Here is a 25,349-nt window from a genome sequence, read left to right as displayed (position 1 = left end):
GGGAGGGTCTTCCTCTGTATTATGTGTATGGGTAGGTGAACTGTCCATAAGCTCTGTAACACAAAAGATGGATGATACTGACATTTCAGCAGTGATTGATAAATATTTATTATTCCAACTCCCAACTAATGTTTTAAATTTTGAACATGAATTCAGGGCTACTGATAACAGGTAATTCTCTTTATGTCAGTGTGTATACGTGTCAGTAGTTTTGATTTGTACTTAAGTATCATCACAATAATGTCTCCCTTGCTGTCAAACTTCTCCATGGCAGGTCTCTGATTAAGGACGCCTTTGACAAGTTCTTATTTTATCACCTTTTTCATCTTTATAGGATTGAAATGAAATTCAAATGATTGTGATTGCATTTTATAAATTTGGCAGGTTTTGAATTTAAATGAATGTCATCATGATGTCGAATAGATATGTAACATAGTGTTTATACTGATAATATCTACCAGCTAGTGGTTTTAAATTTTCAAAGGTTTAGGGAAACATTTTGTTGTCTGAAGTATAACAGGGACATAGATTGTGTTCATTTACTGGTATTACACGAAAGCTCCCCAGATACGGACTTGATTACTGTAGATCCTTAATAGATCTCATGTGAATTAACTGATGTCTTTAAAATGATTCAGCACCATACTTTCAGTATGAAAAGTGCTAACCTTAACATACCCTGAATTATATATAATTATAAAGCAGTTATCTACCTATGAGAACAGTTACCTCCCTTCTTTAAAGGATAGCACAGCTGAGATTGCACTTTTCAGAATATTGAATGGAGTATGATGGAGGTTTATTTTAGAATGATTCATACTTTTCATTGCTGGACACAAATGAAGTTATTCTGTTCAGTAGAAATAAATTATTATAAACTTTCCACCATAACTGTTTCATTGACATTAACAGCATCTTCTAAATGGACATTTATATTTGGTGTTACTGTTCCCATTAATATATCTACTTGATCTAGTGTTTTAAAGATAAATACGTAAAATGACATTTCTTATCTTATGGTATATGCACTTTTATAGAATACTGTTATTGATTTGTAAATGAAGCTCAGTTCTGGAAGAGAGGGGAAGCTTATGTTGCCACCCCTTGCTTGGAGTCTGCATCAGCAATGGTTTCTTAATGGTTAGGTTTGATTGCAAGTGTTGAAATGGAGCAAAACATTCCTTTATCAGTGTGCTGTGATATTTGGTTTGAGGGTTGCTATTTCTTACCAAAATTGGAATGAATATTTTTTTGAAAAATTAGTCTGTTTTTTTTTTTTTTTTAAACATTTAGGACCTAGCAAAGTGTTTTTAGACATCAATAAATTCCTTTGTAAGTGTACCAGGGTACTAGTATTTGGTTTGAAGGTTTTGTGGCTTCTGTTTTCTTCTAGGAATCTTTATAAGGAGTTTCGCTTTCTTCTTTTTAAATACTTTGGATTTGACGTTTGTGTTAGTGTACTGATATTTGGATTTTTGTGTTGGTGAAAGTGTTGCTGGGGATTGGGCTTAAATATTACTTTTTGAAGGTTAAGTTTGAGGTTTAGTTATGAACAATATGAGATGAGATTTTGTAACATTGATGGTACTGTTGTCCATGGTGTGGTCAGTGTCTTAGTTGTGCCTTTTCTTGTTGACCACATTTTATCCTTTATCTTTTTACTTTTAAGATACAGTTTTGATTTCTTGTCACTTCTTGTATTACTCCAGAGCTTATAGAGTGTTGCATGAATTTGTTGTTCATGGACCATACCAAGCTCTATTCAAATATCAACAGTCAAACACACAGGATCTACATTAAGATATAAACTCTTACTATAATGTTGATATATATAAGATATAAATATAGATATTTATTTTAAATGTTTAAGTTGAGATGATGCAACAAAATTTAATTGATAATTGACAAAAGAAGACGTTACACTTTGCACTAGCGCTTTCACTTATTAGATCTTCAGTTGATGGTAGCGATACATAATTGAGTGACGTCACAAGTTGTTATACCTGTATATATATATATCATATTTGGGTTTTACACCCAACAGCTGGGTGTGGGGGATAATGCTATGCTTTGTTCCTTGTTGCATCAGTTTCTGATGTTTTGGTGTCATTTCTGCTTCTATTATATGTTATATTTGACTTCTTGTTGTGAAGTCACCTGTAGCCTGTTGGTATTACAGAAATATATACACTGGATCACATGCCAGCAATAATAGGAATAGATGTACCCTGTCTGTAATGGTAAAAGTCCAGTGAAGCCCCTGGGTGAAGACAGAATTGGAGGGAAAGTGGATGTATACATCTATAAGTGGCAACAGACCCATATATAACATTAAATAATACACAGAATATGGCTGTACCAAGGGCAGACAGTTGATTCTCTGGCAGGTATGGGAAGTATGCTACTTAAGATGGTGACTAATGAGGTCTCATGGGAGTCTAGACTTTGCTTTTGTTTTATATATTTGGAACACCTTTGCCCGTTTGTCCAAGGGAATATTGAGGAGCCACTCAAGGGCGTACACTCTGTGGTGTTACTGTGGTGAAATATTTACATTTGTATGGCGGTTCCCTGAAGCAGATCAACCAGATCGAAACACCAATGTTCACCTAGTAAATGTCATTCCTGACAATGCAATTATAACCAAAACGGTAATGCCAGTATACTCCTGAAAATGGCTTGAAAGTTGAATTGTGCTATTTAAACAGTTTAGGAAATTTGAATAGCAATTATATTTGAATTAATCATGCAGGTTGATATTACACATCTACATCCTGGTTGATGAGTAAGATCAATGGATCATCATATGAGATACTATTCTGTAGGTGTCACTTTATGCTGCTGTTGAAAACGATCATCGTGTAGTGGAAAATGAAATCATTTTTTTATTTCACATGTCATTAAACTATCAGAGCAGGCTCTTGAGGATCAGCTGTATGGGACAATAATTATGTCTTACAAGACGACGGCTATAGGGACAATAATTAGGTCATACGAGGCAAACACTTTAAAGGTTATCACAAAAGGGTACTTAGTGGGCAAGGACTAATTACATCAAAGCTTGCAAACCAGTGAATTTGGTCTTCATACATCAAAATAGCTGTTTGTTTTGTCATTAAATGCAGAGAATCAAAATAAGGGAGCATCTTCTTCATTGTATTAAATCCCTGTGGCTCTTTGTTCTCAGTATTTTATGATTCTCATTGGTTCGTGCTGTACAGTAATATTGACCGCTAACTACATTTACGGCAGGAAGAATACAGCAAGCTGTTCCAGATATCTTCAGATGTTTGTGGTTTGTTGCTCAGAATTGGCCTGATTTTTCTGGTTTACTGTAAAACACATAATTTTTTATATCATTTAGTATGGCTAGACTGACATTTATTTAGCAAAATGTATCCACTGATGAAAAAGAGAAATTCTTGATTAATATTGTTTTGTATTGTTATTTTCATCAAATGTCGATTAAATATGCAACAGTATAATATTGCACAGGACAGTAAATAACTAGCCTCACTAAAGCTCTTCTCTGCAGATGGGACATTGATATTGCAAATATGAGTCGTAGAAATTGAATGTTGGATTTCTAACATATAAATAGAGATACATCAATGTTGTAAAGATATGTCTAACCATGTTAGAAACAGTAGGTACTCGTTACTGTTGAAACGGAGCTGAAATCGTTTTATTTTCAAAGACAAATGTTTGGTCCACAAGGTCGTTGATTTTCAGAACATTCAAATGACAAAAAAGAGCGCCTAAGAATTCATAATTTGTCTAAAAAATTTTCCTTTGCAATAAACTTTAACTTATATCAGATGAAATTCTGCCAGTGTTTTAAAGACAAGAGTTGGGTTTATACCTATTAGGCAGCCTTGTCCTGGAGTACAAACCACTTTACCATGTCCTGTCTGTAACACAACCAATTACAACATTGGGATCAATAAGGTCTCAATGTCCTGCTACAAAGACAAAGTTAAAATATGAAAGCATTTATTTCTAAAGTATTTGTTTGTTATCTGTGCCATTCAGTAACTGGACTAGATCAATAGTGACTGATATTATGAACTCACATGTTAAGTGTCAACCTGAAAAAAAAAACAAATAAAAAAAACCAGGAGAAACAATTAAAGGTCATTATTACACTGTAATTGATTGACATTTTGGAACTGGTTTGAAATTCATGATAAATAATTGCCAAGTTTTCAGGAATATAGCAAACATTAATTATTTCATTGATTTTCATTCGTTCTAATGAGGTAATCAATTTCCTTTATGTGTCAATAAAGCTTTTTTAGGAATAATTCTTGAATGACATATGGATGATACAAAGAGGAAATAATGGTTTGTTTATCATAATAAACACATGACCCTGTTTTCTATCAATATATTTACACTGTGTGAACTTCAGCTTCCTTTGTGGTTATAAAGATAGTCTATGTTACAACTATATTCAAACTTTATACATTTAAACAGGAATGCCTGATGGTACTCAAGATCTTGTTTATAATTCAGGTTAGGGTCATTAAAGTTCACTCATTTTATGTCAAGGTCACACTTTATAGTAGTAGGTCATGATAGCTCAGCAAGCACTAGACCATTTGTAGTCTATTCAGCCATAGTTGTAGATCAGGAATTTTCCTTTTATCTTCTTGTTATGTCCTTCCCTGTAAGTCAAGACAATATACCCCTGTCTCTTTGGATAGCATGTAGCAGGTCTCCCAGTCAGAGTCATAAGTCTACTAAACTTCATCATCAGGTCAAGGTCAAAATGAAGGGCTCATGTTTCTGGTCAGAACTACAAGATTGCTACCCAATCAGGTCATCAGTCCTGTATGTACTCTCTAATGTTTGTGATTCAGATCAAGGTCACACTTATAATGATTGTGATTCAGATCAAGGTCACACTTATAATGTTTGTGATTCAGAGCACGGTCATACTTATAATGTTTGTGATTCAGATCAAGGTCATACTTATAATGTTTGTGATTCAGATCAAGGTCATACTTATAATGTTTGTGATTCAGATCAAGGTCACACTTATAATGTTTGTGATTCAGAGCATGGCCATACTTATAATGTTTGTGATTCAGATCAAGGCCACACTTATAATGTTTGTGATTCAGAGCACGGTCACACTTACAATGTTTGTGATTCAGAGCATGGTCACACTTATAATGTTTGTGATTCAGATACGTCATACTTATCACACTTATAATGTTTGTGATTCAGATCAAGGTCATACTTATAATGTTTGTGATTCAGATCAAGGTCATTCTTATAATGTTTGTGATTCAGAGCACGGTCATACTTATAATGTTTGTGATTCAGATCAAGGTCACACTTATAATGTTTGTGATTCAGATCAAGGTCACACTTATAATGTTTGTGATTCAGAGCACGGTCACACTTATAATGTTTGTGATTCAGATCAAGGTCACACTTATAATGTTTGTGATTCAGAGCATGGCCACACTTATAATGTTTGTGATTCAGAGCATGGTCACACCTATAATGTTTGTGATTCAGATCAAGGTCACACTTATAATGTTTGTGATTCAGATCAAGGCCACACTTATAATGTTTGTGATTCAGAGCATGGTCACACTTATAATGTTTGTGATTCAGAGCACGGTCATACTTATAATGTTTGTGATTCAGATCAAGGCCACACTTATAATGTTTGTGATTCAGATTAAGGCCACACTTATAATGTTTGTGATTCAGAGCGCGGTCATGAGATCATATTGTACAGAACATAAGTTAACTATTTACTTTGAGTGAATAATAACTATGATTCTTTTGTCTCACAATACGTGTGTATGCCTGATACTTATATGTTTAAGAATGTTGTATTAGATTTGTGGAACTAGGACAGACTATGTTGTTCCTTCACCTTCCAAAATATATGGATCAATATTTCAAATTTCACATCTGTTCTATTAAAGACTAAAACCTAGCAATTATAACGTAGGTAATAAGAAGAGAAAAAAAGCCCTCATAGAAAAATATATCCCAACTAGATGTGTTGTTGATTCTAGGTATGAGAATGATTTAATAATAATCACAGTGTTTTGCAAAATTTCTGTATGGTGGTATTGCTCAGGATGTTGGCCCGGTGTAAGTTAACATCCCTAATTCTATATGGTAAACTGTTCTTTCATTGAAGTTGGCTAGTCTAATGTGTATTGCAGGTAACAGAGGGTGGAATGTGCCTCTGGGGTGTATGGTAATGTATTTAATCTGTTTATTATAAAAGTGAGGGGAGGGGGAACTTGTTGGAAGTTTGCCCAGTCTATTTGACTTCTCCTCTGAAGCAGAATGGCTTTTTAATACTGATTGCCATACTGCCGTTAATGAAGCGCGCTCAGTTACAGAACATCAGCACCAGCAAGCAGTTAAAAGTTGGGATGGGATTTTGTCAGTTATAGATGGTTATAGAGACCAAGGTTTTAAACATTCCTTGTTATCTGGCAATCTCAGCAACTATCATTATCTGGAGAAACAATCACACACATATGGAGGAATATTCTGTAGTCCTTAAAGCTTTAGGTATGAAAATACTGGGATGCTCAAAGTTATAGAACGAGATGTGTAGGCAGATTGATTACCTTTGTAAATATTTTGATATAAATGTTTTCAGATTTTAAATATAAAGTTGTTGTTAGTCTGTAGTGTTTATTTTAAATATTTTGCATTAGAAATAGTTAAAATGATAGTTACGGGATGTTGATGATACTGATTGTAACGCCATTAATCAAATCTGTTATTTCCTTAGATACATCTGATGGTCTCTGACATGTGAAAAGGGAAAGTCATATGAGAAGGGTAATATGACATGTTGGTGCAAATAATGAAAAATTTTATATGACAAATTCAAGTATGTTGCTTCAGCAAGATGCTCACCCATCTCCTTAAATACACCGTATATAGTCAGTTACTCTTGTGGTAATTTGACATTATTGCACAAGTTTGATGTATGAAATAATGTGATGTTTGTATTAAATGACCTTTTACATCCTGATCACAAAATTTGAATTATTTGAAATGTGCACGGATTGTTTTAAAAGAAAATTATGAAAATTTTGACTTGTAAAAATGATCAGCAGTAGGGTATGTTAATTGATTAAGAATTTATGAGATATGTGTAGCTTTAACAAAAACCTTCCTTTCACAGCTTGGTACATATCGTTTGTTATTTGAGCACCTTGACAAGTTTGTGACAAAAGTAAATCCTACACAAAGGAAGATTTTGTTTGTAGTATTTCATTCAACAGTATGTAATGAAATACATCATGATTTACTCATGAAGATATCCTACATAAATCAAATATTACACAAGTATACATCTTTAACAAGATATATTTCCATTGGTAGCATACTTAAGTTTACATTTAAGTTTGATAGTTTCTTAAACACAGAAGTTTGTGTGTTAGCAAGATATTTCAAAGGAGATCTTATTAGATAATTGTTATGCATGTACAATATGAATTCTAAGTAAGGATTGTAAGTGACAAGTAAGCACATTGCAGTAGCAAACTTCACAAGTGATTGGAAACGCCCAAAACATTATTTTTAAGCCCTCAAAAGTCAACTAGAGTATTCAAATTTGAAGTTTTTCATCAAAGATAACCTGATAAAAAAACACATAAAAGGGAGCCATGTCTTTGAAAGTAGGATTAGAAACAGTCTCCATATCACTTTATTTTAATTCACTTCCCTCAAATCTGGCTCCAATATTGTACATTTCATATGACTCAAAATTTGAGTGCTCTCGAGAAAAACTAATAAATAGATTTGAGAGTAATTCACATTATGTTGAAAATTCAATTTAGATATTGTTTATCAGATAGTATTTGTATTGAGGATTCTCAGTGTTGTGAAACTGAGTGTTAAATATCTCTGGTTAGTCTTCTGACTCTTGTCAGGTTGACTGTAACGAGTAGAGATGGACGAGTGCCATAGACACACTGATTGAGCTGTGTAAACCTCACAAATGTATAGGATCAATTGAAACATGCATTTGCTTTTGACCGTAGTTTCAGGCGTTACTATTGACGAAGACTAAGATGTCAGGCTGAATACGATGTCTGTTGAATTAAAACCCACTTGTTCCGTCTTATATTGAAATGGGTATTTACAAACATGACAGTCTGCCAGAATAACTCGGAGACTAATTACAGTACACTAGTCAGCCATTTCCTGGAGATTTCCCTGTCCATTGCTCCTGATTTTGATGGGCTGACACTGATTATACAGATTTCCGATGAAGCAAGCGGAACTCTCCTGCCACCAGCGGTTACATTATTGAGGAACATGTTCATCATGAGTTTTCTACTGTATTAAACAACTGCTATTGACACTTTTATGTATGACAGTTTTGGTTTTAGAAAAAAAGGGATAAACAAAATTTTGTTTATGATGCAGATTTGTCTTTGAAGATATGGGCCTGATATCATTTCCTTGATGAATTGGACCATTAGGCATCTTAACATCGAGTTATGATTCTAATAATCACCGAGTAAGGGTCTGGCATTACCGAGACAGATAACCTGGTGAATTTGATCACCTGGTCTATCATCACCAGGACTGATTACCTGGTGAATTTGATCACCTGGTCTGTCATCACCAGGACTGATAACCTGGTTAATATCATCACCTGATCTGTCATCACCTAGACTGATTACCTAGTTAATATCATCACCTGTTCTGTCAACACCAGGACTGATTACCTGGTGAATTTGATCACCTGGTCTGTCATCACCTAGACTGATTACCTGGTTAATATCATCACCTGGTCTGTCATCACCAGGACTGATTACCTGGTGAATTTGATCACCTGGTCTGTCATCACCAGGACTGATAACCTGGTTAATATCATCACCTGATCTGTCATCACCTAGACTGATTACCTAGTTAATATCACCTGGTCTGTCATCACCAGGACTGATTACCTGGTTAATATCATCACCTGGTCTATCATCACCAGGACTGATTACCTGGTGAATTTGATCACCTGGTCTGTCATCACCAGGACTGATAACCTGGTTAATATCATCACCTGATCTGTCATCACCTAGACTGATTACCTAGTTAATATCATCACCTGTTCTGTCAACACCAGGACTGATTAGCTGGTGAATTTGATCACCTGGTCTGTCATCACCAGGACTGATTACCTGGTTAATATCATCACCTGGTCTGTCATCACCAGGACTGATTACCTGGTGAATTTGATCACCTGGTCTGTCATCACCAGGACTGATTACCTGGTTAATATCATTACCTGGTCTGTCATCACCAGGACTGATTACCTGGTTAATATTATTACCTGATCTGTCATCACCAGGACTGATTTCCCGGTTAATATCATCACCTGGTCTGTCATCACCAGGACTGATTACCTGGTTAATATCATTACCTGATCTGTCATCACCAGGACTGATTACCTGGTAAATATCATCACCTGTTCTGTCATCACCAGGACTGATTACCTGGTTAATATCATCACCTGGTCTGTCATCACCAGGACTGATTACCTGGTTAATATCATTACCTGGTCTGTCATCACCAGGACTGATTACCTGGTTAATATCATTACCTGATCTGTCATCACCAGGACTGATTACCTGGTTAATATCATTACCTGATCTGTCATCACCAGGACTGATTACCTGGTTAATATCATCACCTGGTCTGTCATCACCAGGACTGATTACCTGGTTAATACCATCACCTGGTCTGTCATCACCAGGACTGATTACCTGGTTAATATCATCACCTGGTCTGTCATCCATCACCAGGACTGATTACCTGGTCTATCATCACCAGGACTGATTACCTGGTTAATGTCATCACCAGGACTGATTACCTGGTTAATGATAATTTGGTCTGATTACTTGTGGTTACCTGGTCTGTCATCACCAGGTTTGTGATAACCTAGTTTGTCATCAGGTTTACAGATTACCTGTGATTACCGGAACCAGTAGTTTAAATCATCTGACAACATTATCAGTCAGTTTATAGTCAGGTTAGATCATAAGAAGCATCTGTGTCAGATTAATTACAATCTGAGATTTCTTTGATACATGGAACCACAATAGCTCTGTTGATAGAGCAGTGTGCCTTCCTAACGTCCAGGATGGAACACCTGTTGAAATTCACGCCTGTAAATAATTTCTACACACCTCCTATTGTGTGTGAATATGTCTGCTTTTGTGTAATGATGGCATTGTTACTTTTCTTTGTAGCTTATTGATTTCTGAGAGTTTATGATTCAATTACTTGCCTGCTGATCACAGACTGTCATGTTTTTATGGAGTCTTGAACTCCTGATAAATCAAAGCCTCAGATGGCATAGGCAGATGTCAGAAATCTCCATTAGGTGCTGTTAAGTATCACTGCTTGTCGGTTGTTTCCAAGTGAGCCTAAATATTTGAAATATTTTAGTGTCAGAACTTTTAATTATCTACTTTTTCTTTCATATTGAAATTAATTGAGATATGAATAGGAAATTAATATTTCTGATATCTGACTTTCCAGATAATTCATTTTGAAATAAAATGTATATAAAAATAATTACAGCTATAACCATGAAGGTGCTGTATGAGCTTTAATCAACTGACTTGTCACATTGTGGTTCAAAGATAGACATCATGGAGCGACTTTTTGGTGATTTTTATTTCCAGTCACTTATTTTCAGGTTACTTGCAAATCTAAGATCCTTTCATCAGATCAAGGTTGAAATTCACTGTCTTAATTAATATTCAGTATTCTATGTGATGTTCATATGATTAGGTAAAGATTTACAATTCTCAGTATAATGTTACTTATTCACATGAAGAAGTTTTGTCAGAAATGTATAGAACATTTAGTGTAAAATGCTAGGATGATGACTCTTTTTTATTTGATGGAATTCCAAATATTCTGAGATAATTTTGGAGACACTTGGATGAAGCGTTTAGAGTAATTATCTTTGAGATCCTGGATATAAAAAAAAATTGTCATCGAAATGTTGATTATGGTTGCATGCTCAAACATGATGTGTGTATTGCGTTCCAGAGAAATCAACATTTCTCAAACTGTCACATGTTGAGCACATCAATATTCATTACAGCTGTTGTCAAGGAAATAAAGTGATATAATGGTTAGGAAAATAAAAATGCAGAAGATTGAAAAAGCCATCATCCCTTTTTCACCATTAAACTGTTCCACAGATGTGTTGAAATAGTCAAGCATATTGTTAATAGGGGGAGGAGGATATGATTCTCATTTCAGATTTATATTATATGGAACTATCAGATGTGTGAGAATACATTAAATCACCTAACATGTACTTTAGAAAGACGTACATCTGCTGTGTGATGGCCTAGGATACCTTTATTAAGGATTGTTATTGTCTTTTTGAAAATTTATAAAATAAATTTATGAGTTTATATACAGATAGTATTATACTTTTGTAACAATGGTTGTTTCAGTATAACATTTGAAAAAAATTTTTTTTGTACAAACATCACATTTTTTTTATTTCTTTTTGTTGTTGCAAACTAATGATAATGATGATAGTGTATCATTTTGATAAAAAAAATTACATGTTTCGTTAAAAAGTGTGGATTTTAATTGTTGTCTTACAAACTGTCAGTGAAAGTTATATTGTAAGTAATATATCCAGTGATGGAGGCATATGTAAGTATACATGTAAAACTGCACATGTAGAATTGAACCAGTATATTCAATAGAGGCATCTTATCAGGGGAGATAACTCAGCCGTGTCACTATAGCCAGTGAGAGGTGTTATATCATTGATTTAGTTTTGGCTGGATTATGATATGATATGTATATTATGGGTCAATAGATATATATATATTTATCTATAGACATTCTCGTACTAATGGTGGATATGTTTTTATTGAATTAAGGTAAACATGCCATGTTTATAAATAGTGTTGAAAATTTGTGTGTGAAAATCTTAATGTTGATTGGAAGTATATCAACAAGTTTGTTAGAGAAAATAGGGGGTCTGTCTTCTGGATCAGAAGTGTAACACTCACAGATTAAACGTTCCAATGTACTTAACCATTGGTCCATGTACAGTGGTTGCCTCTGGCGCCAGGAAGATGAAAATGACAGTATTACATTTACACACAATGACCAAAATGCCAGGAATTAGCAATTATGTAATAACAGATCTGTCTGTAGATTTTGTCATACACCTTAACCTCTCAGTCTCACTATGTACTGGGGTGTGCCTCCTTAACACTAGACAAAACAGAATCCTGATACCACTTGAATGTTACTTCTTACACCAAAGTGTGACGATAATTGAGTCCATGAATAAACATGTTGGCTTCTGAATATAAAATCCTGCTGTTCACTGTTAAGCTGTCGTGTTTTATTGTGATTTATGTTTTCTGTACAAGTTTTTATTTGCTATAATCATATTTGTACCAATTTAGGTGATTCCTATCTCACCAATAATATGACACATATCTGTCTTTCCTCGATAGATATCATTAATGCACACATATTGTGTGTTTTTTCTTTTATCAGCGCTGTAAACATAGTTGTTTCTGTCATTTCCCTAACAAAATAAAAATGGATTATTAAACCATTTTATTTTCCACTCAATTTATTAATTCCATAATGGGTATTATGCTTGTAGAATGACTTATTTAACCATCTATATGGTAGTTATCTTAATTCTGGATCCGGAATGCCCTTTTAGTTCTAAATGGAATTCAGCTGGATCAATATAATATTCCATCTTCTATTTGTTACAGAGTTAATGTCAACTGTCATGAGTAGAAAGGATCAAAGTGTGACTATATCAGTTAATTAGTAATTATTGTTGTGTTGTTTGATTTTGTGAGACAGATCTATTGTGGTTATCCTATGTTAGGCTAGTTCATGAGATTAAATTTTACACAAAACCCCCTTCAGCAGTAGACAGGGAATGTATGTCCCTAAACTTTGGTAACATTGTATACAGGCATATATAACAGATTTTCTGAGATCTCAAATTACTGTAAAAATATTTGCCTGAGAAATTCATGTTATGTTTACTCTGAAATTAAATCCCCCAGGAATATTTACAGTATGGGTGTCCTTAATGTATGGATCAGGCTTCAACAAAATAATAAACAATTTTAACTCAGTGTCAAACATCACCCTTTTCTTTATTTTGTGACATCAAAATATTTACAGTTCTAATTATTTCTTGTTCTTTTTTCTTTATGAAAAAGTAGTTTTGTATCATCATATAAAGTTGTGAATTTTCTTTTGTTTTTGCAGGGACCTAAGCAACAACCAGATCAGTTTGATAGAGGCAGGGGCATTTGAAGGCCTGCAGAAACTAGAAAAATTGTAAGTTACATTTCCAATCTCATAAATAAGTGCAAAAGCCTTAATGACAAATATCTTCATAAAAGAGCATGACTCATAACAAAAAACAGATTGATTACCTGATCTTGAGTGCATTTCTGTGTTGCTTTTTATTTTTATCTGTTTTTTTTTGTGTCTATTTATTTTTATATCCATTTCTGAAAAGCTTCTTAAAACTGGTTAATTTCTGTTATTGCTATGCTATTGAATAGATGATTTTAAGATTGGAGAAATTCATGTCACATGTGTTAGACAAATTGTCGAAATCATAAGCAGATCGATTGGCCTGAAATTAAAGGCCTTTAAATCGGTATTTGCCTTCAGCGGACTGTGTGTGTGGGATCACCGTGTAAACCTACCTAAAAAAGTGATGCTTTTCACCTGTATAAGTGACCTCCACCTGGCAGGTATGCCAGCCACAAAGATGTGAATATTAGTAGATCTACTGTGTTAGGGACCGACAAACTCTATACCATTGAGCCTATACTATATATATATTCCTCTGTTTAAAGACTTGTTGTGTGACTGAAACAGTAACACTGTCTTTATTTTTGATGTAATCAGCTGTGGTGGTTCAGGTGAGAACTGTGTTTAGGAGCCAGAGATCAGTCACTGAAGTTCAGGAAACTCCTGACCCTCCCTCTCACAAGTCTTGGAGCTCAAATAAAAGCATTTTAAAACAATTGTGATCAAACCACATGTATTTCTTTTAGATTGTGTATGAAAAAAAGTGAATTTATCAATAGAATTAAACTTTGTATAATTTTTTTCTTTACACTTTATGTAATTTTTTTCTTTATTTGTTTGAGTCAAAAATAAATTTCTGTAACATGCTGTATGAAGATTAAATAACACAGTACACAAACTAGTGGTTTTAATTATGCTACAACAGAGTTTCTGTAAAGGAATGCGTGCATCAAGTAATTAGGCACACTTTTCAAAGACCAGTTTCTCCTATTTGGTTTGTCACGTTTCTGAGGTCTGCTAGTCCATTTTCTTTCCTTTAATGATGTGTTTCAAGTGTCAAACTCTAGTGTCCCGATAGTGTCCTAAGATCCAGTCTGTTTGCTTTGTTATATCACCCTCCAATTTAGTCCTATCACCCTTCTAGACCTATTTACGACCACACTGGTGCTACTTGAGTGGTCATAGATTCACAGGTGGACAAGTTAACACACTTTAATCAGGAGATAAAGTATTTACTCTGGGCTCTGTCAATATTAACACCAGTCTCCTGCCCAGTCTTATAATGGGGAGGAGCATTGTTTCCAAGTGCTTGTCAATGTTGAATATTTAAACTGTAAAAGACAATTGGCTATTGATATTTTGGTGTCTTTTTTAGTGTCAACAGACTAGAAGTAAAAATCTCCAGTGTTAGCTGTGCTTCAAGTCCTTATAAGTGCACTATATATTTACTCTTCATGAGAATTTTTAGTTTTATTAATGAAATCAATCCTTAAAATTAGCCGGAATGGGAAGGAAAATTGAAGTATTACATAATACATGTATATATATATACAGTATGTATGTATGTATGATCATTTATTGCCACCAATCCGTTCAGTAAACTATGGCATTGAACATGTGACAGTCACCATGTCACTAATAAATTATAACATATATCACAGAATCTCTCTTGGAGATTGCTGTTCATTATGAACATGTTAACTATGTAACTGGTTTATAAATGGATAAGGTTTGAAAGATTCTTCACAAAATGTGAAGTTTTGTTTGATTGAAATATTCTAAACTGGAGTATCCAAATGTGTTTACCTGGTTGGTGTATCAATTTTATCTTCAGTAAAACCTGTTAGATGTATCAATTTTATCTTCAGTTAAACCTGTTAGATGTATCAATTTTACCTTCAGTAAAACCTGTTTGGTGTATCAATTTTATCTTCAGTAAAACCTGTTTGGTGTATCAATTTTACCTTCAGTAAAACCTGTTAGATGTATCAATTTTATCTTCAGTAAAACCTGTTAGATGTATCAATTTTATCTTCAGTAAAACCTGTATGGTGTATCAATTTTACCTTCAGTAAAACCTGTTAGATGTATCAATTTTACCTTCAGTAAAACCTGTTTGGTGTATCAATTTTACCTTCAGTAAAACCTGTTAGATGTATCAATTTTATCTTCAATAAAACCTGTTCGGTGTATCAATTTTACCTTCAGTAAAACCTGTTTGGTGTATCAGTTTTACCTTCAATAAAACCTGTTCGGTGTATCATTTTTACCTTCAATAAAACCTGTTCAGTGTATCAGTTTTATTTTCATTAAAACCTGTTAGATGTATCAATTTTATTTTCATTAAAATCTGTTCGGTGTATCAATTTTAAGCTGAATCTCAGCAGAACAGAAGAGATATTTCACTTTCAAATTCCATCTTTCGTGCTAACATTGTGAGGGCTCTATTGTTAGTTAATCCTGACAAAGCCAGGCAGAAACTGAAATTGTATTTTACTTTCATTTCTCGATTGGGAATCGTTATAATGCGTAAGCGCCATTCTCATTGCATTTGATGAATACAGTTTTTATAAAACAGAACTTAATATACATAGCTATATAGGGACAAAAAGATATTAAGGCACAGAACCACTCATATTTTATTACTGAAATTGATTTCTTGGCAGAATACTTTGAATAATTTCTCCTTGGTTTGATCTGTTTTGTGTCTTAAGTTCCCTTTTTCATGCAAGAACAATTGCCTCGTGGAAATCCTGGATTAGCTTTCTTGTGAAGATATTAAGTATTGTTTTTAACATATGAGAAATCGTTGCTTTCATAGTTTGTATCCCAATGAATAAACTGATACTTTTCATAGAATATTAAACTGGTGTACAGTTTATTAATTGGATAAGTCTGATGTGGCCCATATTATCTGCGATAAATATAGACCTGGGCTGCAAACTAACTAGTCATTGGAAGTTGTTGATCAATATGTCTGGTACGGCGCCCTGTAAGGGCATGGCGGTGTGGCACATGTTCTTGTGCCTTTAATTTGTAATGCTAGAATGGACCCAGGGAGCTTTTAGAACTTGCATGGTAACGCCAAGTTTGAACCTGAGTAGTGATTTTATGGAGCTGTCGACATGGTGCACCTATCATGTGACCAGAGGGATGTTCAATATTCATCTAATGTTATCTGACGGACAGCTTCCTTTAAGGTTAGAGCAGACCAGTATGCAGGAATGGTTCGAGTTAGTGTTTGGGTCTTAATTATGATGGACGACTCTTGACCCTCTCATGTTTGGGGTGATGTGGGGTCATCTTTTGAACCCTGTAGTGTTTGTAGGAATGGCTAAGTCCATGACGGCTGTGCTGGGTTCTTATGGGGTCAGCTTACAGACAATTCCAGTATAGATAAGACACACCAGGTTACAGAAATAATACAGCAATAGTTTAGGGTCTTTGTTCCATAGGATGAAAATATCAAGGAAATGTTAGTCTCAAGGGAAAAGAATAAAAGTTATTACAAGGAAAGTTACCATAAGATGTAAATTCTTATTCAGATAAATTGTTGGCTGTTTCTGATGTTGATGTCTTGAAGTAAGAACGCAGTGATGAAGACTGTATATGTACCTATTGGAGGTTGATTAGTATTGGACACTTTATTTGTTCAGACTTTTTGCCATTGCGTGCCGTGATGTCTGTTACATGGTAGACAGTTGGTATATATACATTGTTATTAAAGAAGGATGGAGTTGAAGATGTAGGTAAAATATCGCCACACATGCTGTTTTATCATAGATCTTCTGGCACGCTCACACACACAAATATTAGATATACCTATATTGTCTACATTATAATAAGATTTTGATGGGAGACTAACACACATTGGCCACAACAAGGTTGATCCCTGGAGACCTTGGACATATCAGATAAAATATGCCAACCTTAGAAGTAATTGGCTTCAGGTCATGCTTGTTTATGATTTTAAAACAGCAGCAAGCACATGCAATCTTACATAAACTTGGTTAGTTTTCCTGTTCTGTAGCATTTTTATGCATTTTAGGCATGCTTTAGTGTCTGTATAAAAATTGGTAGATAAATTTGTTATGGATAACTTTTTTTTTTCTATTTTCTTTTTTCTTTTTTGTTATGTCATTTTGTCATTACTATTCAGGAATCATGTTTGGTCATTATTGAAGTTTCATGTTAGCAGGAACAATTGAAATATTTGAAAGCTAATGCACATATATAATGCATATTTCATGTACGTGGAGCACTTTCTTATAGAATTTTGCTTAATTTATCTACATTTTACCTGTCTTCATTGTATTAGCATCTTTTGTCTGTTCAAGGGAGATAATCCCAGAGTGCAGATACCATTCAGGGAGGATAATCTGAATGTGTTTACTGTTCTAGGGGATAATCTCATATTGAATTTATTGTTCAAGGGAGAATATTTTCAGTTTGTTTATTGTTAAAAGGACAAACTCATTATGTTTGCTGTTCAAAGGGTGTTTACTTTTCCAAGGGAGACAATCCTATAGTGTTAATACAGTTTAAGGGGGATAACGTCAGTTTGGTTACTGTTCGATGGGGATAATCTCAGATTATTTTTTAGGGGAAATGTTGGAGTGAACTGGTTTACTGAGTATTCAAGGGAAATAATCTCAGATTATTGTTAGGAGAAAATCTTGGAGTGAACTGGTATACTGAGTGATCAAGGGGGATAATCTTAGAATGTATTTAATGTTCAAGGAAGCTAATCTGAAAGCCTACTTGTATATGTCCCTACCTAGAGTTCCAGAGAAGAACCTAAAACTGTTTTACCTATATGTTGGGATTTTTTGTAAACAAAATTTTGTCTTTGTCTTTGTGTTCCATCTAACATGAGTATGTTGTAAATTAAGAAAAACATCTTTATTAACATACCACAATTTAGAAGAAAAAAAAATGGTCTCTGTAAATTTCTAGATTTATTCGCAGGTGAAAAGTGGTATTTGTGATTAGACGACATGACCATATAGGTCTGTATACTTATGGATGTATAAGTATGTTGTTTGGTTAGCAACAGCTGTCGGTCATTTCCAGGATGTGGCATAGGGATATGTTATCTATTTTTAACCTCACAATCACAAATCAAGATGGAGAAGTGTGGTTTTTACAGTTTGATTGAGAGGAAGCATGTGTTTCTTCAACTACACTGGTGGTTTGTCGAGGTCTGTGAGATGTTGGCCGATTTTATAGGTTTAGGTCCATATAGTAGAGAGGCTGTTCCTGGTGTTAATCTCATCTGTAATTATACCTGACCTAGCAGTGTGATGGCACGGATAGACGAACATCATTTTATATCAGAAAAATATTTCATTCTTTTGCAGAAATAGTTTAGTTTAGTTGTACCTTTGTTGATGAAGGGATATGTAGTAATCCTTGATAAGGTATTTTGTGTTAGGATGGAGATGAGATGAAGGAAAGGGTGGTGGTTCTAAACATTGAAGTATTTTTATCACAAGTGTTTTGAAATATCGTTAAACCAAACAGAGAAGAGCTGATTTAATTTACGGTAACATTTTATGCCAGTTTTCAAGACTGTACCATTTTTAACTGATCAAAATCTTTGCCCTGCATCAGATAAATATATATATAAACACACCAGGATGGGTAGCTGAAATTCCAAGGTCAGTCTGATATAAGTATGTACTTGATTTCATGCAAGGTCACTCTGCATGTAGATTATGTAATTGCATTTCTGTATGAAAGGTTCATTGAAGGTACACGTTGGCTGTAAATTGGTAAAACCTGTGGGGAGTATGTTTTAAACTTAGTATTTTGTACTAGAATTGGTATCTGTCTGAATGGGAGGGTACAGTAATATTATTTTTACTAGAATTGGTTTCTGTCTGAATGGGAGGGTACAGTGATATTAGTTTTACTAGAATTGGTTTCTGTCTGAATGGGAGGGTACAGTGATATTATTTTTACTAGAATTGGTTTCTGTTTGAATGGGAGGGTACAGTAATATTATTTTTACTAGAATTGGTATCTGTCTGAATGGGAGGGTACAGTGATATTATTTTTACTAGAATTGGTATCTGTCTGAATGGGAGGGTACAGTGATATTATTTTTACTAGAATTGGTATCTGTCTGAATGGGAGGGTACAGTAATATTATTTTTACTAGAATTGGTATCTGTCTGAATGGGAGGGTACAGTGATATTATTTTTACTAGAATTGGTATCTGTCTGAATAGGAGGGTACAGTGATATTAGTTTTAGTACAGTGATATTATTTTTACTAGAATTGGTATCTGTCTGAATGGGAGGGTACAGTGATATTATTTTTACTAGAATCGGTATCTGTCTGAATGGGAGGGTACAGTAATATTATTTTTACTAGAATTGGTATCTGTCTGAATGGGAGGGTACAGTGATATTATTTTTACTAGAATTGGTATCTGTCTGAATGGGAGGGTACAGTGATATTATTTTTACTAGAATTGGTATCTGTCTGAATGGGAGGGTACAGTGATATTATTTTTTACTAGAATTGGTATCAGTTTATATGGGAGGGTACAAAGATATTGGAAAGTTTGAATTAAATTTTTTCTCAACAGCATTGCATACAAAACAAATTAACACAATTGAACATATATGAAGGAGCATTGGGACAAGAAAAAAATGTCCCTCAGTCAATGACATACAGTTTTATGACTTACATTACTTGGTATTGTAAAGAGTAATTGGACTGAAAAAGTAAAATGCTAAAACGTCAGATATTGAAAGTCTTAATCAAGACCATGGGGTTTCAAAAATGATGAAGAATTTGAAAGTCTGTTTTTCTGATTTTTAAAATCTTATTTTGGTTGGTGTAATTAGATTTCAATTAGACCTAAAAAAAGATGTGTTAATTATTCAAATATGACCTCTCTTGCTCCAAAATGTTAGGCCACGCACCCCTTGTCACCTCTTACTCCACCGTAAAATTTGTTATTGAAGAATTCTGGCTTTGAGCATTAAATTTTGAAATGCATGCTGTTGTTTTCTCCTAGCAATACAACTGTGTACATGACTGGTTCCCTAGACTATTGGAACAGTCTTTACAGGAATTCCTCCATGTAGAGTAGTCCTGCTGGTATACCTTGAGAATGTGGCAGATTGTAAACTGCCTTGCCTTTGATCTCTTTCGTGCCAGTAGGCAGGACATAGTAATATTTTCATGCCCCCATGCCTACAGATTCTGACATGTGTTAGCTTATTAAATTTTGGCCTTAACCTAATATCCATTACTCCTTTTCCTAACACTGTTATTCTCAATTTCAGGGTTTGATCATGCATTGTCACCTACCGTATTCTACCTAATAAACGTCCGTTCCATTCTGTATCAGTGAACCTATCCAGCTAAACAACCATTAACACCATTTTGCATTATATTGACTAATAGTGTTTCAAGTGTTGAATTATCATATACCTGTTTTGAAATTGTTGTTAGCAATGAATTGAACTGTCTCATTTTCATACTACATTGGTTATTTAAACAGCATGACTTGTAAAATCCAATTTTTCTGAGGTATATGATTACCAGTATATAAGTCAATTCAGTATGTGGAAGTTTTAGAAAGTGTACATAGTAAAAGATTTTGTGATTTCTTGATTGCTCTACAATTTCTGTACTGATATATAAATATATAGGTAGGATAAGGAGAGGGAGGTAAGGTTCTAGTAACACAGATTCAGTACAGTACCTTGTAGTGATGTAGATATGATTATAATTAACATAAACACATTACAGTGCTGCCTTTGAAGTTAGTGTCAGCCATTAGAGATGTTCCACACCCCATTGAAGATCAGCTCTACCCAACTGACTAGTGCTGGTTTCCTTGACTACAGATGTTTGTGTGACAAGGTTCACTCAGTACTGCTTAACACATAAGGAAATATGTCTGTTACCACTATAGCAACAAGAATGAAGTCAAGGTCATGTAGTCAGCCTTTTGGTGGACCAAGTGCAAGGTCATGAAAAACTTACCTTAAAAGGAAGATGTTTGATACAGATTCATATTTAAACCCCCTACTTATGTAAAGGGGAAGGTGGAGGGTAGATTAAGGGTATGTAAAGGTGTGGGTGGAGGGGAGGTTGAGTTAATGTGAAGGGATGGATGGAGGGGAGGTTGAGTGTATGTGAAGGGGTGGGTGGAGGGGAGGTTGAGTGTATGTAAAGGGATGGGTGGAGGGGAGGTTGAGTGTATGTGGAGGGGTTGGTGGAGGGGAGGTTGAGTGTATGTGAAGGGATGGGTGGAGGGGAGGTTGAGTTTATGTGAAGGGGTGGGTGGAGGGGAGGTTGGGTGTATGTGGAGGGGTTGGTGGAGGGGAGGTTGAGTGTATGTGAAGGGATGGGTGGAGGGGAGGTTGAGTGTATGTGGAGGGGTTGGTGGAGGGGAGGTTAAGTGTATGTGGAGGGGTTGGTGGAGGGGAGGTTGAGTGTATGTGAAAGGATGGGTGGAGGGGAGGTTGAGTGTATGTGGAGGGGTTGGTGGAGGGGAGGTTGAGTGTATGTGAAGGGATGGTTGGAGGGGAGGTTAAGTGTATGTGGAGGGGTTGGTGGAGGGGAGGTTGAGTGTATGTGAAGGGATGGTTGGAGGGGAGGTTGAGTGTATGTGAAGGGGTTGGTGGAGAGGAGGTTTAGTGTATGTGAAGGGATGGGTGGAGGGGAGGTTGAGTGTATGTAAAGGGATGGGTGGAGGGGAGGTTGAGTGTATGTGGAGGGGTTGGTGGAGGGGAGGTTGAGTGTATGTGAAGGGATGGGTGGAGGGGAGGTTGAGTGTATGTGGAGGGGTTGGTGGAGGGGAGGTTGAGTGTATGTGAAGGGATGGTTGGAGGGGAGGTTGAGTGTATGTGGAGGGGTTGGTGGAGGGGAGGTTGAGTGTATGTGAAGGGATGGGTGGAGGGGAGGTTGAGTGTATGTGGAGGGGTTGGTGGAGGGGAGGTTGAGTGTATGTGAAGGGATGGGTGGAGGGGAGGTTGAGTGTATGTGGAGGGGTTGGTGGAGGTGAGGTTGAGTGTATGTGAAGGGATGGGTGGAGGGGAGGTTGAGTGTATGTGGAGGGGTTGGTGGAGGGGAGGTTGAGTGTATGTGAAGGGATGGGTGGAGGGAAGGTTGAGTGTATGTGAAGGGGTTGGTGGAGGGGAGGTTGAGTGTATGTGGAGGGGTGGGTGGAGGGGAGGTTGAGTGTATGTGAAGGGATGGGAGGAGTTGAGGTTGAGTGTATGTGGAGGGGTTGGTGGAGGGGAGGTTGAGTGTATGTGAAGGGATGGGTGGAGGGGAGGTGGAGTTGTGTAATTATCACTTTATATCTGCATATAAGTGTAGGGTAAAAAACATGTACAACATATCGCATGAATCTGTGGTCATCATGGATCAAGTTTAAAGTTCAAAGGTCATCCTTAACCACTTTCTAAACAGCATTGAATATATCACACATTTCTTTTCTAAGGCTATGAATGTGAAGGTCATGTTAGAAGACAATCAATTTGTAAAATTGCAATGTCACTTCATACATATATCTGAGGACCAAAAGCATAATCTCAAAGTGATCGGTTCCATTTATTCCTTCATCAGAAAATGGAAGATGAGAGTAAGAGGATAAAAAACTGAAAATAAGTGCCACACTTTTACATGGTGTAGTCAGTTGATATCACTGATGGAGAGAAATGAAGGGGAAAAAGTTATTTTACCTTCACACCTTAACAGTATGTCAGTGAATGTTAAAGTACAGGCAGGAAGTAAGTAGTTAGGGGGCAGTGAAATAGGATGTTATCAATGGTTCAAGGCAGGAAACTCACTTCATCCACTATCCTCATTAAATGGCAGTTATAGGTATTCCAGTAATATCTATACTTCCTTTTAAATCTAATGACGTGTATCTATTGATCTTAGCTGATGTTATTATATAAATACCTAACACCTCTACCCACCACTACCCACCACCTCCCACCTCATCGTCATATCTCCTCTTAGATCTGTTTTATATACCTGGTGACAGAAAATGGCAGCAGTAGTTTAGGTCCAGCTCATACAGATATTCAGATGGGTCTTCCTTGTGAAGATATTACAAATACTTTGCAAGATGTACAATGATATCATAGAGAAATTCAGGTCTGGTTGATATGACAGTCTGGGTAGACTTTGGAGAATCTGTGTCTTGAAAAGTAGCTAACATACTAAGGTATTGTTTCATTGCTTTATTTTCATTTCAGTTTACATGCAATATTCAACATTTGTTGTGGACTAGAAATGTTTCTACAAGAACTGACCTTTTTTAAACAGTTTAGAAGTCTGGCCAGTGTTGCCTCCATTGGACATGGTTAGAGTTGAACTTGCCTTAGTAACAAGCATATTGGGTCTCAGATGCTTTCAAATGCTTTAGTTTGACCAAGTCATGAAAATGTCACAGTGCTTGTAAAATCATAACCCAGTATTGGTTCTAAAAGTGTTGTTATTTAATGTAATTGTTGGCAATAAAAACAGGACACTATATATACTTGTTGTTAATCACATGAAAACGTTTGGTAATATAATGGTATGGAAAGGTATATGTAATTTGATTTTGGTCAATATTTGGTTCATTTATGGTGGTAGGGACCAAAGTATCAGTTGATGGACACACCTGATCTTACCTGCTGTAGCACACCTTTTCACACCTGTACATTATTTACCTGTGATGTACCTGTATACCCACCTGGTCTATCCACATGCTACCTTTAACCACTAGATTTTGAAGTGGTGTCAAAGGGTACATTCAACCCCCTTTCATTTTTGATCTAAGGATTCATTTCCTTAAATTTTTTCTTTTTATTTAATCAATAAATACTTCAATTTAATTTAGTTGATAAATTATACACACTTGGGAACATTTATTGAGTTTCCAGGTCAGCCTTTACACTTAACACTAGAAAGGTTACAGGAAGTTGGACAAGCAGCATGGTATCCTGGGAAAGGTCATGTGACAGCAATTGATATTTTGAAAAAATACATTATGAATAAACAATTGAAAAAGATTTTCGTTCACAAAACTCTATTGACAGATTTGTATCCCCAGACAGTGTAGTCTGTCTTGGCTATACTTTTGCAGACCTGCCAACTCCTACTATTTCACAGTAATTATTAGCTAATTTTTGCTGTTCATTACTACTTTTTTCTCAATCATCTGTCAAAATACTATTTTTGATGTTTGAAATAATTACTAGTAATTATTATTTTTTCTTTTGAAATCTTCACAAAACTAATACTTTTGATGTTCCAAATTACTAAATTTCATTCCGAAATATTGACGAGTCTGCTTTGTTACAGGATATTATTTCACCAAGTCAGTTATTAATGATAGTAAACTGTAGTGATATGGTTATGAAGTTACACATAAAGTTCATACCCATGCCTTTGGTTGTAGGCTTGTTAGCAATATGAAACAGTGTTTCAAATTTGTCATGATAATTTTGTAATAAATGTAAAGTGCATCATGATACATGGGTTGTAATGTATATTAATGATATCTTGTTCAGTATAAACATTGTTTGAACTGCATTTACAAAGACCAGGAAAAGCATACATTATTCAGAAGTGTTTTCATGTAGGTGCCTCGTAAATCTAACATAGGATGTATGATTGGTTACTTGCTCAGACTTAATCAAGTCTATAATTTTCGTGGCAGGTCAATTTGTATAGACAATAATGAACTTTTTCAGTTATTATTGATGTTGGTAAAATGCAGATTGTTAAGTGCATGTTTCATAAACTGAAAAAGGCTGAGAATTTATCAGAATATAACATTAACAGCGAGAAGTATTTATTTGTGGTAATAGATAGTAATTGTGTGAAGGCAGATCTGTTACAAAGGTCATCACTCTCACACCCTTACAGAGTATCAGAAAGGCAGACCTTGGATTTGTTCAAAATGTTCTAATTGAGTGAGAAATTGGATGTTAACTGTTGTAAACCGTACCTTCCTTTGTACCTTATAAGGTGT

At 35.3% G+C, this 25,349-nt stretch overlaps 1 protein-coding gene across 1 annotated transcript in view; it reads left to right on the top strand.

Moving 5' to 3' along the window:
• The window catches only part of LOC132558643 (adhesion G protein-coupled receptor A3-like), a 96,281-nt gene that overhangs the window by 30,666 nt on the left and 40,266 nt on the right, over positions 1-25,349 (top strand). Inside the window, exon 3 of the mRNA XM_060223239.1 lies at positions 13,291-13,362. Within this exon, the coding sequence (XP_060079222.1) occupies positions 13,291-13,362 (72 nt within the window). The remainder of the gene's footprint in view (positions 1-13,290; positions 13,363-25,349) is intronic.

This window comes from Ylistrum balloti, unplaced genomic scaffold (genome assembly GCF_031769215.1).
Source record: "Ylistrum balloti isolate Yb309-2 unplaced genomic scaffold, AGI_CSIRO_Ybal_v1 Utg370806, whole genome shotgun sequence".
Classification (NCBI taxonomy): Eukaryota; Metazoa; Mollusca; class Bivalvia; order Pectinida; family Pectinidae; genus Ylistrum; species Ylistrum balloti.
Note: the sequence above shows the minus strand (reverse complement) of the source record. Positions and strands in the feature narration are given on the sequence as shown.